The sequence below is a fragment of the Sceloporus occidentalis genome, unplaced genomic scaffold (assembly GCF_023333645.1).
Source record: "Sceloporus occidentalis isolate IW3139 unplaced genomic scaffold, rSceOcc1.0.p SCAF_7, whole genome shotgun sequence".
Taxonomy (NCBI): domain Eukaryota; kingdom Metazoa; phylum Chordata; class Lepidosauria; order Squamata; family Phrynosomatidae; genus Sceloporus; species Sceloporus occidentalis.
In genome coordinates, this window is record NW_028316987.1 from 76,032,332 (window position 1) to 76,053,756 (window position 21,425).

At 41.2% G+C, this 21,425-nt stretch overlaps 1 protein-coding gene across 2 annotated transcripts in view; it reads left to right on the forward strand.

Annotated features, from left to right (window-relative positions):
• Window positions 1–21,425, forward strand: part of GPR158 (G protein-coupled receptor 158) — a 146,330-nt gene that overhangs the window by 69,582 nt on the left and 55,323 nt on the right. For both annotated transcript variants that reach the window (XM_089533393.1, XM_089533394.1), the window contains exons 3-4: window positions 6,731–6,833; window positions 16,189–16,406. In XM_089533393.1, the coding sequence (XP_089389519.1) occupies window positions 6,731–6,833; window positions 16,189–16,406 (321 nt within the window). The remainder of the gene's footprint in view (window positions 1–6,730; window positions 6,834–16,188; window positions 16,407–21,425) is intronic.

The following is a 21,425-nucleotide window of genomic DNA, read 5'->3' on the forward strand; positions in this document are numbered from 1 at the left end:
ATCCATCTTATCATCCACCCATCATGGCCTTAAGCAACATCATTCCTCCTGCTTTTGTCCCTCAACAACCATTTTTAAAGCTGAATTTGTCACCTCATCACCATACCCACAGGTTTTGCAGTTCTATGGCTATTCATACAGTCTGGTTATAGAGGTCCTTCCTGGGCTCCAGTTCACTGCATCTGAGGAAGCAGACCAAAGGCAGACAACCCTAAAGGCATTATGCTGCCCCTTTGAATATTGGGTTGGGGCTGTGGCAACTGCATGCATTTTGCCAGCTCATTTTTCTGTCGCTGCCGTGGCTTTACACTGCTCCTGTGGCATGTGGCATCTAAACACCACACTGCTGGTTGGGCAGGCAGCTTCATGGCAACTTTATGTCTACTTGGGTGCATGCCCCCAAGCCTCCAGGAAGCCACTGGAAAGGGGCTAACTGTTTCGCCCCCAAGTCTATGAAAGCTTATGCGACAAGCTCTTTTGCTCATTTAGTCTCAAAGGTGCTACAAGATACCTTTGCACTTAGAATTATGGCTGCAATGCTATGTATGGTTACTTGGGAATAAACACAGTTTGAAATCAGTGAAACTTACAATCAGAGTGAATGTAGTTAGAGTCAGGAGTCACAGGTTTCCATTCCATATGTAGCCAAGTTCTCTGTTTATCTATTCTGAAGTAAGGCCTGTTTAGTTCAGTAGAAGATATTTAATAGAAAGGAAGTGAAGGAGGTGGTTAACACAGAGATAGAAGAAAATTCAGCTTTTTTAATATGTTCTAATATTCCTGATGTTTAAAAAAGGGTAACTGAGGAAAGGACCCTCTGAGGATCTATGACAGGTATTAAGATTCCTGAGGTTAAAAAAAAAAAAAGGGGGGGGGGAAGCAGGATAACTGACGGTGTCCTGGACGTCTCTTGCATTATTAGGCACAGAGTCGGACAGCACTAGCTGCACTGCAGCTAGTGAGTGTGCCTCTCTTTCCTTTTGGCACCAAATCATGATTCACTAATGGCATCTCTTCATGTTGTACAACTACACTGGTGTAATTAATATTTGATCAGACCTTAATAGCACTTTGCACTGAATTCAGAAGTGCTGGTGAGACTTTCCAAGGAGCTAAACTTTCCAACTCCAGTCTGTTTCGTTGTGCCTCCGGAGAGCAATATCTTTGTTTATATTAAATAATACATTATTCAGCAGTTTTTATTCTTTGAATGCAGTATGTTTGAATCTGACAGCCAAATGTCTGTGAGCTAAGAACACATCTATAAATGTAAAAAAAAAAAAAGGATGGGTTTTTTTATGTCCTTTCTGATAGGTAACCTATGCTGCTTGCCTGCCAAGATAGTTCCAACTAGAGTATATCCACTGAATGAAGGGGATTTATCATTCAAGAGTTGATTCAATTTGATTTAGGCCTTTCTCTGAACAGTTGGTAACTTACCACAATTTAAAAAAAAAAAACAACCTTTTTGTGGCCTTCATAATACCCCAACCATTGCAAGGTCATTATTTGCACTAAATCAGGGATGGGCATAAGTTTTTGTAGAATTCTGGCTGATGAAATGGTAATCTGAAAAAAACGATACAGCATTCTTTGAAATCCATAGTTCTTTTTTGACAAAATCTGTGTCCAACCCTATATACAATGATAGGTTTACTTGCTGGCCACTTCTTACCTTGAGACCTGTCATCTCTTTATGGTTGGGACCCTAAAAAGGTCCAGCGCAGAATTCTAACTAAAATCAAGGCACAAACATATGTTTTTTTTGTCCTCTTTCAAAAAGAATTGCACTAATCACTCCTATATAATCTGGAAGAAACCACTGCCCTAAAAGAAAACTTAAATCAAAACACAACCAAGAAAATGATTTTCATAAGGCAATCTGTTATTCTAATCCTAAACACTTTGGATGACAGTCTGGAAAAGACCTAAACAAGTTTCAGATCCTAAAAACTAATAGGGTTAAATGCACTTAATTCTGTGTTAAATCATGACCTTTCACTTGTGTTCTATCTCATTAATTTTTTGCTGATTTTTTTTAAAAAGCTGACTGTATAGTATGTTTAAAAGTCTTTCCATTTCATTATCATCAATGGGCATGTAAAGTGTGGTAGTTGATGCATGTTTATAAATCAGACATCCAAATTATGCACATACACTCAATGAATACAAATGAGCATAGAAAAAGCAGGTTGTGCTTCACTAAAACATTGTAAGCATTGTACTGTTATCTCTGTTTTCTGCAGGGATTGTCACTAGAATTGTCATGCTGTCTGTGGATTATGGAAGTTATAGTTCAACACATCTATATGGTGCCAAAATAGGGGATGGCTGGTATACTGCATGTATGTATGAAGGGTACTAGTGCCTTTTCTCAGCTCCCACTCTTCCCATGCTGTCAGTCTTCGCACACAAAATGTATCAAGGACTCAAAGGAACTAGATACAGACAGGACAGGAAATTATTCAGGTGGAGAAAGGAATGCTATTTATGGCATTGCCATTGGGATTCCCAGTGAAAAATGAAGATGTTCAAAATACAATCAGGGAAAAAGAAAGATGCTCAACATACTTGGAAGATGAAGAAGAACAGATTAGCATTTGGAGAACAGTGGAAGAAGCTAGATGATAAGCCATCTTTTATGAATAAGTAGTTTTTGTCATGGAGAGTACAGTGCTGATTGGAGCACTGTTGTTTGTCACCACCTGTAAATCCCACGTAAGCGAAGCTTCCCTTAGAGGGGAGGCAGGTGAGAATATTTTCTATAGGGTCCCCTTACACCCAGAGGCAACCCTGCAGCTAACCCAGATAGCTTTGCATGCATGAGGTGAACTACAGTGCTATTTAAATGGGAACGGAATACAATTTGGGTGAGAGACATTGAATTTTCTCTCTGTTCCTTGGTCTCTTTTCTTCTTAAATTATTTATACATGTTCTCATCATAAGAGCTATGATGGGGGTGGGGAGGGACTGCCATCCTCCCCCTCTGTAAATAATTTTCTGAAGGAGCCGTCAGCTAAGATAAGCTGCTCCACACCCCCAGCTCCCTCTGGTTCCCTTTTATTCTAGTGACACCGAGAACAGGCATGCATTTTTAAATGCCCAAGCTATAAGGCAGGGCAAAAACTATTCAGTATTTATAATAGGAAAAACTAGGTTTCTAGGTTACGGTGGGGAAAGAGGCACACAATATCCATGGAATACAGAAGAGCTTAGAAGTTTGCTTAGATATTTAGCTTTCTCTTCAGAGAGCTCTGGTGCCACAGCAAATTACAAATCCCAGGATTCCATAAAATTGAACAGTTTACTGTATTATTTCTTCAGTGAAGATGCAGCTTTGGTTGGAGGAGATGTTATGACCCTACAGAAGCCACAGGGAAAGACAACTAGATAAGAGCAATTCCATTTGAGAGATCAAGAGGGTCCCAAACAGATCCCACCAGGTCTAAAGATTAGGGCCTTCTACAAGGGTATTGGGGAGAGTTTAAAGCTCCCTTCCACCTAGCTCACTTGTATATCAGCTCTCTTTACCATTAGGAATGCTTTTGCCCATGAAATTTGCAGACATTTAGCACAGGTGTGAGGATATAAGCAAAACATCAGGAAACTTATCATGAAAGCAGTGTATCCATCTCCTCCAACTTATCCAAGATGAAAATAGAAGCACAAGTAGATGTACTTGTTATGTTTTTGTTTCATTACCACACCACACCAAGGATGAGTAACATTATTCAAGACTCTTCTTTGCTCTTTGTATTGATTTCTTGTGCCATAACGTCTCCTCTGCTGATTTTAAAAAGAAATATGTTGTCTAGTAATAGATGTGAACAAGAAAAACATAATCACATCATAAAATGTGTTAATAATAGTTCAAAACATTCCTTACCAGATGTTGCAAGATTGGTGATGGCTAGAATAATCAAATAAAATTGGCACTCTGTTGTAATAGTTACAGGTGGAACTGCAATTGATTTGCCAAAACTCTTGGGAGTGTTACATTTTTTTCTGTATGTTTGTTATGTGTTATGACAGGGGTTATGGCATACCTCCTATGGATGTTGTCAGTGTATCTGTTGTATGGATACTTTCTGACAGTTCCAAATTGCATCAAAGACATTTTATCAAATATATTTATTTAATATTTTATGTGACATTATGGATTGTATTTGTTAGACTCTTAAATAAGTCATGATAACCTTTGGCTACATGCATTAAAGTTTGAAATTATAATAAAATATCACAATCAGCTATAAAATGTGGAGCCATCTGAGGCTCAGTACGGATTTGCCACATTTTGATGGTTCTGCTTGTTTATTTTGTTTAAATTTTAATCAATATTTAAATTCATATTAAAATTACTTTTAGTCATAATGGTGTTAATAAATGACAATTATTATATTGTAGCATCATATTGTTGGAGAGACTGGCCGGTGTTGTAGTTTGAGTGTTGGACTAGGACTTTGAGAGACCAGGGTTCAAATCTCCACTCAGCCATGGAAACCCACTAGGGTTTTGACTGTGTTCACACTCTTTTGGCCATAGAAGAAAGCAATGGGAAACCACTTCTGAATAAACCTTGCTAAGAAAATTCTATGCTAGTGTAGCCATAAGTCAGAGTCTACTTGTAGTCTCACAGTTGTTGTGTACCTTCAACTCATTTCCAATTTATAGTGACCCTAAGACATGGCGTTTTCTGGGGTTGAGAGTGTGTGACTCAACAAAGGTCATCCTGTGGGTTTCTGTGGCCAAACAGGGAATCGAACCCTGGACTTTAGAGTCCTAGTCCAAGACTCAAATCATTACACCTTACTGGCCCTCTGAAGTCACATAAGCCCCACAAAAACCATATTGCTAACAGTATGACACAATAACAACAATTTAAAAATATTTTAAATAATTTCACCTCATTGCCATTTTAGTAATATGTTAATGACAGTGAAAAGAAAGGGTATTATAGGCCCGTTACAAACGGGCCTTTTAGTACGGAGTCAGTCCGTACTAGGGTTAGGATGGTGCGGTGCTTCCGCACCCCCCTAACCCTAGTACGGACTGAGTCCGTACAAAATGGTGGCGCCCCATCTACATGGGGGCCGCCATGATGACATCACGACCGCACCGCCTCTATATGGGGTAGCGCGGATGTGACGTCATCGCTCCACGCCAGGGCATTTAGTGCGCCCTTTGCGCGGAGCAGGAAGGAGCTCCGTTTTGGAGTTCCTTCCTGGTTTTTGCCGCTGGGCGCAGCCTTCACATGGCTGCGCCCAGTGACGCAAAGGAGAAAGGAGCCAAGTGGCCCCTTTCTCCTCCTCCCCGCCTCCGCGGGGTATCCTTGTGGCTTGAAGCCCCAAGGACACCCCTTTCCAGGCTGCGGGGAAGCGGCCTTTTGCCGCTTCCCCGCAGCCTGGAAAGTGGCGGATTGGGGCCTCAGCGGCTGCCGTTCTGGCCACTGAGGCCCCAATACACCGGGGAAAGGGGCGGGTACAGGCCACCGCTTTTCGGCGGTCTGTAACGCACCTTAAATCATTAAAGAAAATCACATTACAGAATTATGGCCATATTCTGCTATGTTTCTCTTCATTAAAACATTACTACCTGGAGAGACATTACAGTACTAATTAAAAGTGTGATTTAAAAAAATGAATAAGGTCATAACCCACCCAAAGAGTTATGAGTTGTGTTCTGACTTGTGATGACAGGATCACTTTACTTGATAGATACTATTACTGTTGCCTTTTAAAAAGATGGAAGAATACCACTGAAGGTCTCCACACTTATTGAGATTGTGCTGTTCTTCCATTTTTCTGAAAAAAGGAAGTCAAACTTCTGCATTTTGGGAAAATACCTGGAAGATTCATAACTTTCATCCTAATTAGAAGTCATACATATTGCAGCACTGTGGGCTGATGTGAATACAGTCAAAATGAAATAAAAAGAATCTTTTTTTCTTTGTAGTTCTAAATAATTTTATTTATTTATTGTTGGATAAGTGTATTTTCAGGGATTTTTTTTTAAAAAATGTAGATTAAAAGGAAATAAAAACAGAAAAGGATGTTGGTGGGAGAGGAGAGATATTTTAGGATCGCATTTGAGACTGATTTATTTTAGTACAAACTTTCATAGGTCTTGGTTCCAGGACCCCCCATGGATAACAAAATCTGTCAATGCTCAAGTTCCATTATATACTATGGCCTAGTAAAATGGTGTCCCTCATATAAAATTGTAAAACCATTGTTTCTTTTTTGGAATTTATATATATTTTAGAAATATTTTCAAGCTATGGATAGTTGAATCTGTGGATTAAAAAAATCAGTGGATAAGGAGGGCTGACTGTTCCTTCACAATGACAAAAAAAGAGACAAATGTAGGGATACATTGGACTTCTGCTTCCTTTGTCATTAACAGGATGCTGTCTCTTAGTTCACATCTTCATATAAAGTATTCATGCAATGAACATGCTGATGTGTCTGTCAAATCCAAAATATTACAAAATTCAGCAAATATATCTGAAGTTTGTTTTTAGTTTTACAAAACCCAAGAGAGTGATCAATATATATCACTATAATGTTTCAATGAAGGACAGTTCTAATACAGAAAGCGTGTCTATACAGTCTGTTACTTTTGATTTGTTGAAATCCATTGCGCTGTTAGTGTCAAAATGTACAATCACTCTTTATAAAAGAGTGTGGGCATCTCTTTCATCTTTCCCTTTCTTTCTTTCTTTTTTTACAGTGTATGCCAATTAAAGGCCTTGGATTTGTACTTGGAGCCTACACATGCATTTGTAAGGCTGGATTCTATAATCCCAAAATGTTTTCAATGAACAGCTTTCACAGTAAGTGCCTTTGCTTGAGTTTGAAAGAGAGAGCACATTAATAATGCAGGATTCCTTTTTATCCTTGTCAGGGTTATACAGTATATTCCCAATGGCCTGCAACTCAGGGATTATATAATCACTTAAGGAAATTTAGGCCTGTGGTTTGTCATCTGTGATACTCTGGAGAATCTGGTAAAACATATCTACTTTTAAGTGTGTTTGATTTGTAAATAAATATTAATTTGGGTGTTTTTTTTAAAGAAGTGCTTTGCTACTGGGCAGTAACAATTTTTGGCATGAATATTAGATCAGAAATTTGTTCTTTTCTCAATTTATGAGGGCATATTTGTTTTGCTAATTTTCCTTTGAAAATTGCTTTTATATAATACAACTATGTAAAATAGCTTATTTTCCCCCCAGCATATAGACTTTCAGAAGCCAGAAATCAGAGGTCCATGTTAATTGTGTTTCTCTGCTTCTGCTGTTAAAAGCTGCATCTATTTCCTGAAAGAGAGAGTTTGCTTATTCTCCTTTGTGATAGAGTATTTTAATCAGTATAGGATAAGACAGTGTATTATAAAAAGAGTTACCCATGTTATCTACCCTCCCTCCCACTGTTTCTCTTCTATTTAAGCCTTGTCTGCTTGTTCCCCCTCCCCACTCTAGTGGCGTTCTGTTTGGACAATACATGGCACAACCCCTGGTTCTGGTGCAAACAGTCCAGAAAATGTTTGGCATGTTCAGCAACAGAACTGGCGTAAAATACCCATAATACATTTTTTAAAAAAACACCTTGCTTTTTATTCTGGACATTCTGGGAAGTTACAGAGCCCTCCGCTCCTGCACTGGAGTGGCTTTCTCCACATGCATCCCTTTGAGCCACCCTGCGCATCCGCCACTGTCGCCAGTTGCTTACTCTGAAGTTAAAATAAGGTGCCTAGCCATGTGATTGTCCCTGAGTGCCTTGTTCTACCCTAAGAAGTGAACAACCAGCCGAGTGTTTCAGTAAGAAACGCATGCAGGCAGCTGCCTCCATGCAGGAATGAAGGGCCATACAATGGGGAAAGGTCAAGGCAGCTCTGGGGGCCAGGATATTCCAAGCTGTCCACGGAATATCCTGGCCAGTGCAGACAAGGCCATATTCTTACTCCATATTTACATTATTATTATTTTTTTGCAAAGGTCAGTTTACATCATATTTACTGACAGGAAGAATGGAAGTGATGTTTGTGAGATTATAGACCGGGAAGATTTTTGCATTTATTAGATAAATTAATGTAATATGGCTAGGTATGCAAGTTGTAACAAATGTAATAAGAAAAGGATCTGTTGGGAGCTGGCAAGAGTATGGCATATTGAGGGTGACTGACTGAATGTCTGAGGGATGTGTGAATGGCAGAGCAAGCGTTGGGTATGTCAACGTTGGGATTAAGAATTTGTGAGATTTAGGATTAGGGGTTGGAGATGTTAGAGTTAGTCAGAGTTGAGTCAGAGGCAGAGAATAGTTGGGGCAGTCAGTTTATGAGTGAGACAATGGGTCTGTCCGCATGGGCCATAAAACCTGTGTTCCTCCTGGTTTTACTTCATTCTGTTTGGACAATGCAGGCCAAAATCCCTGGGCAGGACTGGGCCAGATCCGGGCAGACTGGACACAGTTCTGCCCTGATCCCAGGATAAATAGCCTTTAATGTAGGCCAGTTTGACCCCCGGTTTGTTGCAGACTTTCCTGGAAACTCCACAGCGTATCCTGGCTGTTTAAATGGCTCCTGTACACTCTTTGCCTTTCTGCACCACAACTTTTACTGGGAAGTCCTGCCCCTTCCCATCACGATGTCTGACATGGAGTGCCTGGCCCCATGAGTGCAGCCAGGAGTTCTGTTTCTGTGCCAGACAGGGAGGCAAGGAGCTTCCCAGTAGGAGTAACAGCTCAGAGACATATGCTGTGTGTGCCAGTGTCAGGTCACTTGGCTGACATATGTAAACACCTGTCTGTCCCTGGCGACTAACCCAGGTGGGCACCTGGGCCAAAATAGCACAGGCTCAGCCTGTACTTTTTTGGACTGTCTGCTCAGGGCCAGAGTGAGAGATATAAGGGTGGGTTTTAGTAATACATATGAGAGATGTGAGTTATAGTTAGTGTCAGTCAGGATTTAGGTATATTAAATGAGTAGTCTTTGATCTTATCATCAATTTCTGGAAACTATTTTTTTATTAGTATTATCCATTTGTGCTTCTGAGAACAGCGCATAAGGGATATTGGAAGGCTTGAGATCAGACACTTGGTGTCTGTGTGGGCAGCACTTAGTCAAGGATAGGTGTGTCCCATGGCAAGTTTAGGGGAATAAAATCTCATACAAGAACTACAAGGACTTCTAGAAAGTTCTCATATTTGATATCATAGCAGGGGAACAGAAGGAGGTTCTCACATTGGTGGCAGAGGTAGGAATAAGTGGAAGTCTCCGTAGTAGGTGGATGTAGTGTTGGGGTAGGTAGAAGCCCCCACACTGCTGCTAATCATTCATGTTAAAATATGTATGCTTTTAGTTACAAAGCCTTAAAAAGTCAGTTCCAAAAACTCGCAAAGTATGGTTAACATTTTTAAAAACAAAACAAAACACTGAAATTATCAGGGCTTACTTCTAATTCTATATGCATATGATGTAAATGGAACATTGTTGTACAAAAAAGGTAAATCCTTCTCTCCAAGTAAATATCCTCCAATGTTGGACCTATCCTATGGCATTGTGCAGCTCTGGTGCATGTGTGCATACACATACATCCCTCCACATTTGTGGGTTTAATTTTGGCAGATTTGATTATTCATGGATTGTATTAGTATGTTCTCTCTAGAAATATCTAGGTCCTCTAGTGCAACTCTATGCTCAACTTTAACCAAAAGATGCATTGAAGGACCTAGATTCCTAGAGAAAACAATCCACTAACGATTTGTAGCTCCTTCAGCAGAATTCTGTGGTCAATGTCTGGCAGATGTTGACCACAGAGTTGCACCAGAGGACCTAGAAATTCCTAGAGAGGTGTTTTCTCAGGAAAAAACAGTGTTTTTGTCATTTGTGTTTTTTCCACTTTCACGGGTGTCCTGTGCCCCTAACCCTAGCTAATGTGAAGGGAACACTGTAAATGGATTAATAAATGGAAGAAAACCAGTGTTTATAATCTCTAAATTATTATTTAAGTACAGTGTTTATGCAAATCTCAAAATTAAACAGAACTGAAGGAGAAAGGGGGTATCTAAATCAGGATTTTTTAAAAAAGAAAATTGATATTTGTCTTATTTTAAGAAAAATTAGAGATTATGGGTGGGAATCTAAACTTCATTAGGGCTGAGAAATCTGTATGTGGGAGAGAACAAGAACACTCAGTGAACAGTTCTGGAAGTGTTATACTTCAATGGGAATTGTTTAAAGCAATGGTATTCAGACTTTTTACCCTTGGAACACTCCACCCTTATATCTACGCATGGATGACGTATCCCCCTCAATGCAGTATATGAATAAAAATATTTTTTCTATTAAGTGTGCATATTTTCATTCACACATTCATATATAGTGTATATACTCATGTGTATGTCTAGAAATTTAGGTCTAAAAATTGACCCAAAAAACCTGAGACGACCTATCCACAGGTCAATGTAAGTACTGTACTTAACTGTTATTTAAAAAGGAACCATCCCCTGGTGAAAGCAAGAGCATAATCTGTTCTGGAAGCACTGATCCCCTTCTACTGTCTCATCCATCCAGACTTTAGGGTGAGCACATGCCTGCTGGATTTTTACATTCTTTGGTCTTTGCATCCATGCCCCTATGTTTTACTTTTGTTTTATCCATGGGTCATATCAAAATTCATAATTTTGGCTCCCAAACCTGCCCTCAATTTATACATGAGGTCAACTTATAGTTGAGTACATATGATATTTATATTTTAATATTTTATAAGGAAACAACATTGTTCAAATTAGAACAATTTTATTTCAGTAAATTCAATATTTAACTCAATGCAGGTGTCAATTTTATACCCCAAAAAGTTTAATCCAGTGCAACTACACTAGTGAGGTATTTTCCCCCAGTTGATGTTGAATTGATTTAGGCCTTAGGAGACAGGCTGCTGGTTGTCTAGAATGCCTTTAGAGATTCTCTGTGAATGAAGCTTTAATTTATTTCTAACCATTTTGTAGAGTTTTAAAAAGGATCATATAGAAAGCAAACATATCCTCCAACATTTTACAAATGAAAACTGGGACATATGTGGCCAAGGAACATCATAATGTGGTCAGACTGGCAAAAGCTATTAAGGAGGAAACAGATACAAACTAGGAGAGACTGCAGTACAGTCATCCCTCCATAGGGGTGGGCTAGCTATCCACAGATTGGAGCATTTTTCAATGGCCCTGTCCTATTATTGTCAATGGTAGAGCATGCACACTGCTTTGCCAACATGGTCATGCACACATCATGCATCCATTGACAATAATGGGACTTGAGGTCCCACTAGTGGGGACCCTGAACAGAGCCCCCACCAATACAGAGGATTGACTGTAGTTTGCCTGAGCCTGCTGGTAAGGGCAAAATTTCCACCTCCCCTCTCCTCTCTTCTCCTCCCACAAAGGTAATGGAGTACAAACCAATTTTACATTTTGCACTCAGTCAGCAGCAACTGAATGAAGCTAAGGACAAAGGAGGAAAGGGGTAGGAGGAAGGAAATTGAAAATGTGGGACAACAGAGACCAACCCTCCTATACTGGGATAGTAGTAGGGTATGAACAAATAACACATCAAACTGAGTTACTAATAACACTGATTAAACTGCATTTATGTAAGTAGGTAATTTAGGGAGCAAGTAATAAAAATATTTTTTGCAAACCACCACAAAATAATAAGAAAGACAGGGAAATCCTCTTTCGAGGAAGTGGAGTTGTTTGATCAGAATGTTCTGTCTGCCAAACTGAATATATGTATCTTATCAAAACCAAAGGATAAGACAGCTTGTGTCAAAGAGCGGAGAAGATTGTCAAATGATGAAAGAAAAGCCACTGGTTCAAAACAGAAAACTGTAGCCTGTCATTTCCTCTGCAACACAAAGGAGAAATGAAAGGTTGCTAGCATTGGACATCCAAGAGCTGTTATCACTGAAATGAATGCAAGATGAGGATCTGGTGGAGGTGATTGGTGCTGTAAAAAAAAGCAGTGTGACCTGAAGGTCTATTGTTTTGTATAGCTGTTTTGCAAAAGTCTGACAGGAAGAGAGATGGATTTGGACAGTATATGAAAATAAAAGTATTTTGCAGCAAGAAAACAGAGTTGTGAAGAGAATCAGAGAAAGACTCTGTGCAACCAAATAAGGGAAAGAAAATTAAAAAATCAGATGAGCTGTGCAATCCTACATATGGATACTGGAATCCAGCTGCTCCACTTTTTTCTATGGGTCTTAATTAACACATGAAGCATTTAGGATTCCAGTTTTAATCGGTTGTGTTTTGCTGTGGCTATTTTGGGCAGATTTTACATATTGACCCAAGAGACTGAGTAGAGATATGGGGCCAGATGTGATGTTGCCTAAAAACATGTGGCTTAGGTTTCTACTTTAGAAGGCAATTTCTCCAGACTTGGAACTGTGCAGATTTTATTTTTGAGGCCTCTAATACTCTGAAATTTCTTCAGAGCATTTGTTTTTTTAAAAGATTGTTTATCTAACTGCCAGCTCTGCAAACCCAGCAAGGAATCTGAAAGTCAAGCTGTGTTCTTGCTTGCTCACCATCATTAATAATCAAGATTTTACTGGGCAGATGCTTCTGCCACTTAAAACTTTGCCATCCTTCTGCTTTCTGTGAGGCTGCACAGTTGTAGGTCAAAGCAGAATTGGGAGGCAAAGTGGGCTGCCGAGATAGCAAGGCACAGGGACGTAGCCAAGTTCTTGGGGTCCAGACCCCCCTTCCATTAGAAAAATGAATGGTGTGTGCTGCTGCGCCGCTGCACCCAAGCCCCATTATAATGGTGGCACTTAGTCTGGACCCCCCCTTCCTAAAATCTTAGCTACGTCCCTGCAAGGCAGATGGAATCAAGTTTTCTAGTTCTGTTTCTCATGCAAAATGCCAAGAAACAGCCCTGTTTATTCCTCTGAAGCGCCAGTGAGGGCTCAGTTGCAGAACTGATTCCAGCTGTGAGGAGAAATGGTCATGCTTGAACTCAAGGTCTGTAAAGACAGCATCTTCTTCCTCCTCCTCCCCATGCGCTATCCCTGGCCTTCAGCTGCCTCCAAAGAGGCAGCTGAAGGTCTGGGATGGCCAGGAAGGAGAAGGAACAGGCACGCGCCTCTTCCTCCCCCTCCTCCCCCTCCGCATGCCAGGGAAAATGGCTTTGTGTGCCATCTCTGGCACGCGTGCCATAGGTTCACCATCATGGGCCTAGGCTGTGGTAATTACAGTAGTCACAAATCACTGTTGAAGTGTGCCTTCAAACTGGTTCTGACTTATGGTGGCCCTATCATGGGGTTTCCTTGGCAAAATTTGTGTAACAAGGGTTTTCCTTTGCCTTCTTCTGAGGCTGATAGAGTGTGACTTGCCCAAGATCACCCAGTGGGTTTTCACAGCCAAGCAGGGATTCCTTCCCTGGTCTCCCAGAGTCCAGGGATTTAAACCACTACATCCCATTTGCTCTTACAAATGACTAATTAATTGTCATGAATTCATTTTCCTAATAACAAAGGTATAACTAAGTTAGTTAATGCCCCCTACCACTGTTGTAATTTAAAAGGAGATGAGGACTCTTTGTGATCTAATGATATTTTTTGTTACTTTTGAGGTGTACCCTTCCATAAACCAGGGTGGGCATAGTGCATCTTTCCAGATGCTATTGAACTGCAGCTCTCACCAGCTATAGCTGGCCAATGGTGAGGAGTGATGGGAATTTCAGTCTGACAACATCTGACGGGCTGCATTTTGCGCACTCCAACATAACCCATGGAAGAGGAATATCACATGGTTTAGATGCTGGCTTATATGGTGTCCCTAATTGCTGTCCTGTGCTCTGTTGTCGGTGTTATGGTGACAATAAGGTAAACAGAAGAAGAGTGAATTTTGTGCCATAGGCCAATGTCTAGTACTTTTATAAGTTTTTTTTAAGTAGCTAAAAGCAACTGTTTTAGTTGCTATTTCTGACATGAAGAGAAAGAGTGCTATTGCTTATCACAAAATTTGAGGAAATCCAAAAATTGAAGAAACACTTGGAATATATTAAGTTAGGAAATATGAATAAACTTTGTAAGCATCCTTAACTGCAAAACCAGCATTTCATTTTTTCCTGTTTGAATGGCTCACCAGAGATGTAACACTACATTTAGAATATTATATCAAATACACTATACTATGTTTAGCTAACATTCATTAAGTTTACAGTAACTGCTACAGAGAAATGAAGTGATGTAGATGCACACATAAATAATTCTGAGTGATCATCATTGACAAGTAACTTAAACTAAAATTAACTCATGCTCATAAATAGACTAGGGCCCGTTACAGATGGGCCTTAAAGTGCGCGCTCCATGCATGCTAGAGTTAGAAAGGGGTGTCCTTTCCGGACGCCCCCAACCCTAGGATGGTGGCGCCCGTTCCACATGGCCACCACCATTATGATGTCACGACCGCGCCGCCTCTATATGGGGCGGCGCGGACGTGACATTATCACGCCGCACCAGGGCGCATAGTATGCTCCTTCCCCGGCTGCAAAAGGAGCTCCGAAACGGAGCTCCTTTTTCCGTTTGTGTCGCTGGGCGCAGCCTTCAGACGGCTGCACCCAGCAACACAGAGGAGAAAGGGGCTAAGCGGCCCCTTTCTTCTCCTCCCCGCCGCTGTGGGGTGTCCTTGGGGCTTGAAGCCCCAAGGACACCCCTTTCCAGGCTGCGGGGAAGGGGCCTTTTGCCGCTTCCCCACAGCCTGGAAAGCAGTGGATCAGGGCCTCAGCAGCTGCTGCTCTAGCCGCTGAAGACCCAATCCGGCTGGGAAAGGGGTGGGTGCAGGCCGCCGCTTTTCGGCGGTCTGTAACCCGCCTAGATGACAGCTAGGAAATCTTTTTGAGAGATATATTAGTGGCCATTAATTAAATGTGTTCCAACCATATTGAAGAAAGGTTTGAGAGAAAAGAAGGAAGCAATGGATTTGCATGCATTAGGAGTGTTTGTCTGTGTATGTATGTCCTTTCAATTCACCTGTTGACTTATGGGGACCCTATGAATTCCATAGGACTTTCTTGTAGTTGTGTGCCTTCAAGTCATTTCCTGGTCACGCTAGGCAAAACTATCATGGGGGTTTCTTGGCAAGATTTCTTTAGAGCAGGTGTGCCTTTGCCTTTTTCTGATGCTGAGAAAGTTTGACCTGCCCAAGGGCACCCACTGGGTTTTCATGACTGAGTGAGGATTTAAATCCTGGTCCTCACAGTTGTAGCCTAGTGCTCAAACCATTACACCACTCTAGCTCTCTTGGGCAAGGAATATTCAAAGGTGGCTTGCTATTGCTTTCTTCTCAAATATAGCCTACAGCACCTTATATTTGTTAGAAGTCTCCCATGCAAAAACTAATCTGGGCCAACCCTGCTTGACTTCCAAGATCAAACAGAATCTGGTGTATTTAGACATTGTTTTATAATTTAAGGGTTCATCTGGACTGGCACAAAGCTTTGGGATATGGTGGGCATTGTACCTGTTTTGACCAGGTTTTCTTTGTAATATTCAAACAGCATACTTTCTGCCCAGTCCATTCCCCATTAATTTCTGGTGCCAGTTGTGACTTTTCAAAATCAGGACAGGGAGTGGTGGTTTTTCCCCCCTGTCCCAGGTGTAACCGAGACAGCCAAAAGTCAATTTCCTTTGCACATGTCTATTGTCTCTATTCTCTCTGTATTTCTGGGTATTCTGGTGACTCTCACTGTTGATGTGTTACATGTGGTAGAATTGGTTTTCTTGGCAAGGTTTGTTCAGAGGAGGTTTGCCATTGCTTTCCCCTGAGGCTGAGAGAGTGTGACATGCCCACAGTCACCCAGTGGGTTCCATGGCCAAGGTAGGAATTGAACCTTGGTCTCCAAAAATCATAGTCCAACATTCAAACCACCACACCGCACTTATTTATACACCTATTTGATTCCTATTCCATCTTCCTCCTAAGAACTCAGCTGCCTCAAAGTCTAACCCTGAAAGCACCTTAAGGGGCCATTTCTGTTTCCCAAATGACAATGATGCATGAATGCCACATACAGTTCATTAAATGGGAATGTAGGATATGGTCACCAAGAAGGTAAGCTCAATGGCCTTCTTTCCCCCACACTCCTTAAATGATATATCTTTATTCCTTTGTCTTTGATACTTTTAGGAAAGAATGCAGAGAGCCATTTTTCTGGAGGCGAGATGTCTGGGGAAGTCTATGCCTGCTTGCCCTGCAGGGAAGGATGTTCATACTGTACAGATGACACTCCCTGCTATGCACAGGAGGACAAATATTTACGGCTTGCTATCATCTCATTCCAAACTCTCTGTATGCTGTTGGACTTCATAAGCATGCTTGTGGTCTACCGTTTTCGCAAAGCAAAGGTAAACACAGAAACCTCTCCCCTTGTAATATTTCTGTTTCATCTGTCATGGATTTCTTTATTTATAAGGTAGTGACCCAAATTTGCTACTAAGGGGGAAATTACAGTTGATTACTACAGCCATAATGTAACAGCTTGAATAAGTGCCCAGATTTTCTCAAGTATTGAATGCCAAACTAGTTGCAGTAAGGATAGCAGTAGACAGGGCCAGCTCTGAGTGGTTTAAACACTTCTGATTTCCACAATGCAGAATTTTTATTATTATTATTATTATTATTATTATTATTATTTTGGAGAGGGGGTGTTTCTGGTCATCAGGCCTATTTTTTCCTTAAGAAGGTGCAGATCTGATTTGTAGAATGTCCATGTTTCCCCCTGCCCAGTCCTGGCTGAGAAGGGATCTCCACTATTTTCAGACAGTGATTTGAAGTGGGAACATAGGGACCTAACTGGGATTGGTCCATCTAGCCCAGTATGGCCAATTCTTACTGGAAGCAGCTCTCCAGGTTTTCAAGCAGCATCTTTTTCTAGTCCTAATGGGAGATCTCTAGTGTTCACTGGAAGTCTTCCATCCAAATACTTGCCAGGTTTGATACTGCTTAGCTTTCTGAAACCAGATGATCTAGGTAGTGGCCATGCCCGTCTTGATTTTAACTACTATTTCCATAATCTCTTAGATAAGCTTTCTGAGGAGTTTCACACTGGACCTAATTTTAACATTAAAGAGAGATTAAAGTGCATTTAAACCATCCTGCAAATAAAGAGAAAATGGCAAATAATTGTGTGAATAATTATCACACGTAACTGCGCAAATAAAGTGCATTGTCACTGAAATCCTGAAAGTAAAAACATGCACGTTAATGCTACTTTGGGACCACTTTAATTTGTGTGACGTCATGTGAAATCGTTTTGCGTACACAATTTTTCCAGGATATTCATGGGATAAACTCTCAATCTCCTTCATGTGATAAACCCCTGAGACCAGGAACCAGTTTTCAGTTCTCAACCCCTTTAACATTCTATCCAGCACTTTGCTGTGCATCAAAGAACCCAGCAACAACATGGGTTGGTTCCCCAGCTCATTTTCCAAATGTATGGGATATATCTGCTTGCTTTGATTCTTGCTGGTTCACATGGCAGAGGGAGCAAAGTGAGATTAGCCTGACTGTACATTCTGCATGGCTTGCTTCCAGTACAGAGCATAAAAAGTTTCTTGCCTGCCTATCTCCAAGACTTGTTGAATTGTATTGTACTGTATTTAATCTGCAGACTTTTGACTATTGACAGAGGAAAATAAACTATGCAAAAGATTCTACATAAAAATATCTAATCATGTTATGTTAATCAAAAATGGGGGGATTTATTTACATAGGATTCACTGCTTAAGGATTAGTCAGCCTAGTAGAGAAAGGAGAACTTAGGGGGGAAAGGGAGTCAACAGATAATAGAGAATAATAGTGTAAATAATACAGAAAGCTAATAGTTGCAGTGCATATTGGTGGTAAGCATTTAAAGAGTTGGAATGATAGTATAAGAGTGTAGAGATTTTGAGGATAAGAAAGGAAGGTTACAGCCACAGAAGCCAAGAATAGAGGGGAGAAATGCCATCTCTCTGTAGGTGGGATGTGAAAAAGAAAAAGATTAGGAAAAAAGAAGGAACAATAAATATGAAGAAATGTATCTGTTAGTGAATGTTTGCTAATAATGATTATGCTTATGACAGATTGTATTTTAGATTGTTGGAAATGAATAAAAATATGTTCTAAAAATAAACATACCTAATCATGCAAACAGTGAAACCACATATATGAAACTCCAACTGACATCTCAGGTGGATGCGATGGTCAGAAGCGCTTGTTATCAGCTTTGGCTGATACGCCAGCTGCGACCCTGCCTGGACCGGGGGGACCTTGAAACTGTAGTACACGCTCTGGTAACCTCTCGATTGGATTTCTGTAATGCACTTTACATGGGGCAACCCTTGTACCAAACCCGGAAGCTTCAATTAGTGCAGAACATGGCTGCGAGATTGGTCGCTGGATGTTCCAGGGCAGACCATATAACACCTATCCTAAAAGATCTCCATTGGTTGCCTATTCGCTTCTGGGCCCAATACAAGGTGTTGGTAATTACCTATAAAGCCCTAAATGGTTTGGGCCCAGGGTACTTGGAGGACCGCCTCCCCCCATATAATAATAAATAATATAATAATAAATTTTTATTTATATACCGCCCTGTGGCGAACCAATCCGGGCGGTTTACAGCATTAAAATAACATACAGCATAAAAACAGTTTATTTCCCTCCCCCCTTAAAAAGTAATTAAACAACATATCTAATTTAAAACCACAATAACTAGTTAAAATAACAATAAATTAAACAAAATAATAATAATACCAACCAATAAACCACTGCAACTTCAGTTCTAAAGAAAAGGGGGCTTTGGAGACATTACTGAGGAGGGGGAAATCCTAAGATCCTGAGGCCGGGATATTTCAGTCTGGGAAGGCCTGCCTGAAGAGATCCGTCTTGACAGCCTTTTTGAAGCTGTCCAAAGATGTTAATTGACGGATCTCATCCGGCAGGCCGTTCCAGAGCCTAGGGGCGACAACAGAGAAAGCCCTCCGGGAGGTCGCCGCAAGCCTCGATTTTTGAGGCTGCAACAAGTTCCTCCCAGAGGACCGGAGAGCGCGGGGAGGATTGTATGGGAAGAGGCGGTCTCTGAGATAGCTTGGACCCAAGCCATTTAGGGCTTTAAAGGTAATAACCAACACCTTGTACTGGGCCCGGAAACCAATAGGCAGCCAGTGGAGGGACCTCAAAACCGGAGTGATATGGTCCCTTCTGGATGTTCCTGACACAAGCCTGGCTGCCATGTTTTGAACCAGCTGTAGTTTCCGAACCAGGCACAAGGGTAGCCCCATGTAGAGCGCATTACAGAAGTCAAGGCGTGAGGTTACCAGCGCGTGCACAACTGTCTCGAGATCCCTTACTTCCAGAAAAGGGCGCAGCTGGCGTATCAGCCGAAGCTGATAACAGGCGCTCCTGACCGTCGCATTAACCTGATCTATCATCAGGAGCGACGAGTCAAGGAGCACCCCCAGACTGCGAACGCAGTCACTAGAGGAGAGTGTGACCCCGTCCAGGACTGGTGGTTGCAACCCAATTCTTGGTTTCGGGGCCGCTACCGTGAGCACCTCCGTCTTGTTCGGATTCAGCTTCAATCTGTTTTTCCTCATCCAGCCCATTACCGCCCGAAGACATTCATTGAGAGAAGAGATGCCATTAGAATTCGAGGCCGACGAACGAGACATGGAGAAATAGATTTGGGTGTCATCAGCGTACTGATAGCACCCAGCACCATAACTCCGTATGATCTCACCCAGCGGCTTCATATAGATGTTAAACAACATTGGGGACAAAATAGCTCCCTGAGGGACTCCACAAAGGAGCTCCCTCTTTCTGGAGCTACTGTCCCCAAACAGCACCCTCTGGGACCTGCCTGAGAGGTAGGACCGGAACCACTGCAATGCAGTGCCTCCGATACCTAATCCCCCCAAGCGGTCCAGGAGGATGCTGTGATCTATCGTATCGAAAGCCGCTGAGAGGTCTAAGAGCACCAACTGGGTCACACTACCACCGCACACACTCAGGTCAGCTGGGAGGAATCTGCTGAAGGTCTCAACTGAGCAATATGCAGTGACCTCGCAAAGGGCCGTTTCCATCTCGGCCCCAAAAATGTGGAACAACCTTCCTGACGAGCTCCGTTCCACCACCTCCCTGGATCTTTTCAGAAAGAACCTTAAGACCTTTTTCTTTCACCAAGCTTTCCCCCCATGAGATGTGATATTATGCCCTCTCCCCCTATTGTGTAACGATTTTCGCAATGTTTTTGGATCAATTCAACCAAGCTGGCTGTGTAATAGTTTTTAATATTTTATTTTTACATTGTTTTTATTGATATATATGTATTTTTATGTTGAATTTTAATCTGTAAGCCGCTTTGATCATTGCGGAAAAGTGGGATAAAAATAAAATGTATTATTATTATTATTATTATTATTATTATTACAGCAATGAAAGACAAATGATACAGTTGGCAGTTTTTTGACATCTTTGGCCTGGCTTTCAAATCCACATTTTAAAATTTCACAACATTCTGAGAAATATTGGATTCTCCCATGCATAGTGAAATCAGCAACTCATTAGAGTAGCTTGGAACAAATGTCAAAAGCACAGTCTTCTTCTTGACTCTTAATAAAAAATTCCAGTAAAAAAAGCATCATAGTTTTAACATCCTGTATAACATAGTTGAAAGGGTCTAGAGTTAATGGGAATTTATTAGTATTATCCTTGGTATGAAGATATAATTGCTAGGTGCAAGTAATAGTGTCATACTGACCAGTATTTCACAGATGAAAACCAGGGAATGTGCAGCCAAGCAACATGAGAGTGTGGTCAACATGGCAAAAGTTGCCATGGCATGAAGAACAAACAAGCAAGGAGAGGCTGCAGCAGTTTGCTTTTGCTTGAGCCTAGTGGCAAGGGCAAGATTCTACTTCCTCCATTCCTGAGTTAATTGATCACAAACTACCTTTGCACTTTGAGCTGTTTGCAGCAACTGAAGTCAGGTGAGAATGATTGGGGAAAGTGGGAGATGGAAAGAGAACCTTGGACATTTTTAAAACAGCTGAAAAAAATGGGAGGACAGAGGATTAACTGGGACTTTCCCTGACAAATTGGAACAGTTGTGGAGAGTATTCGATCCTACCGTCTCTCAGAAAAGCTCCAAAGGCTTGTTTAATTCTCAGTGGCTTTCTGTTAAGTTTTATAAACAGTGAATGAATGGGATTTGTTTGGTTTATTATTGACCCTCTCCCTCAAAGAAGGACAGGAGTGATAGATTGGAATGTGATGTAGAGATGTCTGAAGCATTTTGTTCTAAGAGAAAGAAAAATTAGCCAGGATTAAAGTGTGAAGGTATAAACAGAAAACATAAAGGAGCTCTGGTAGAATTTGTT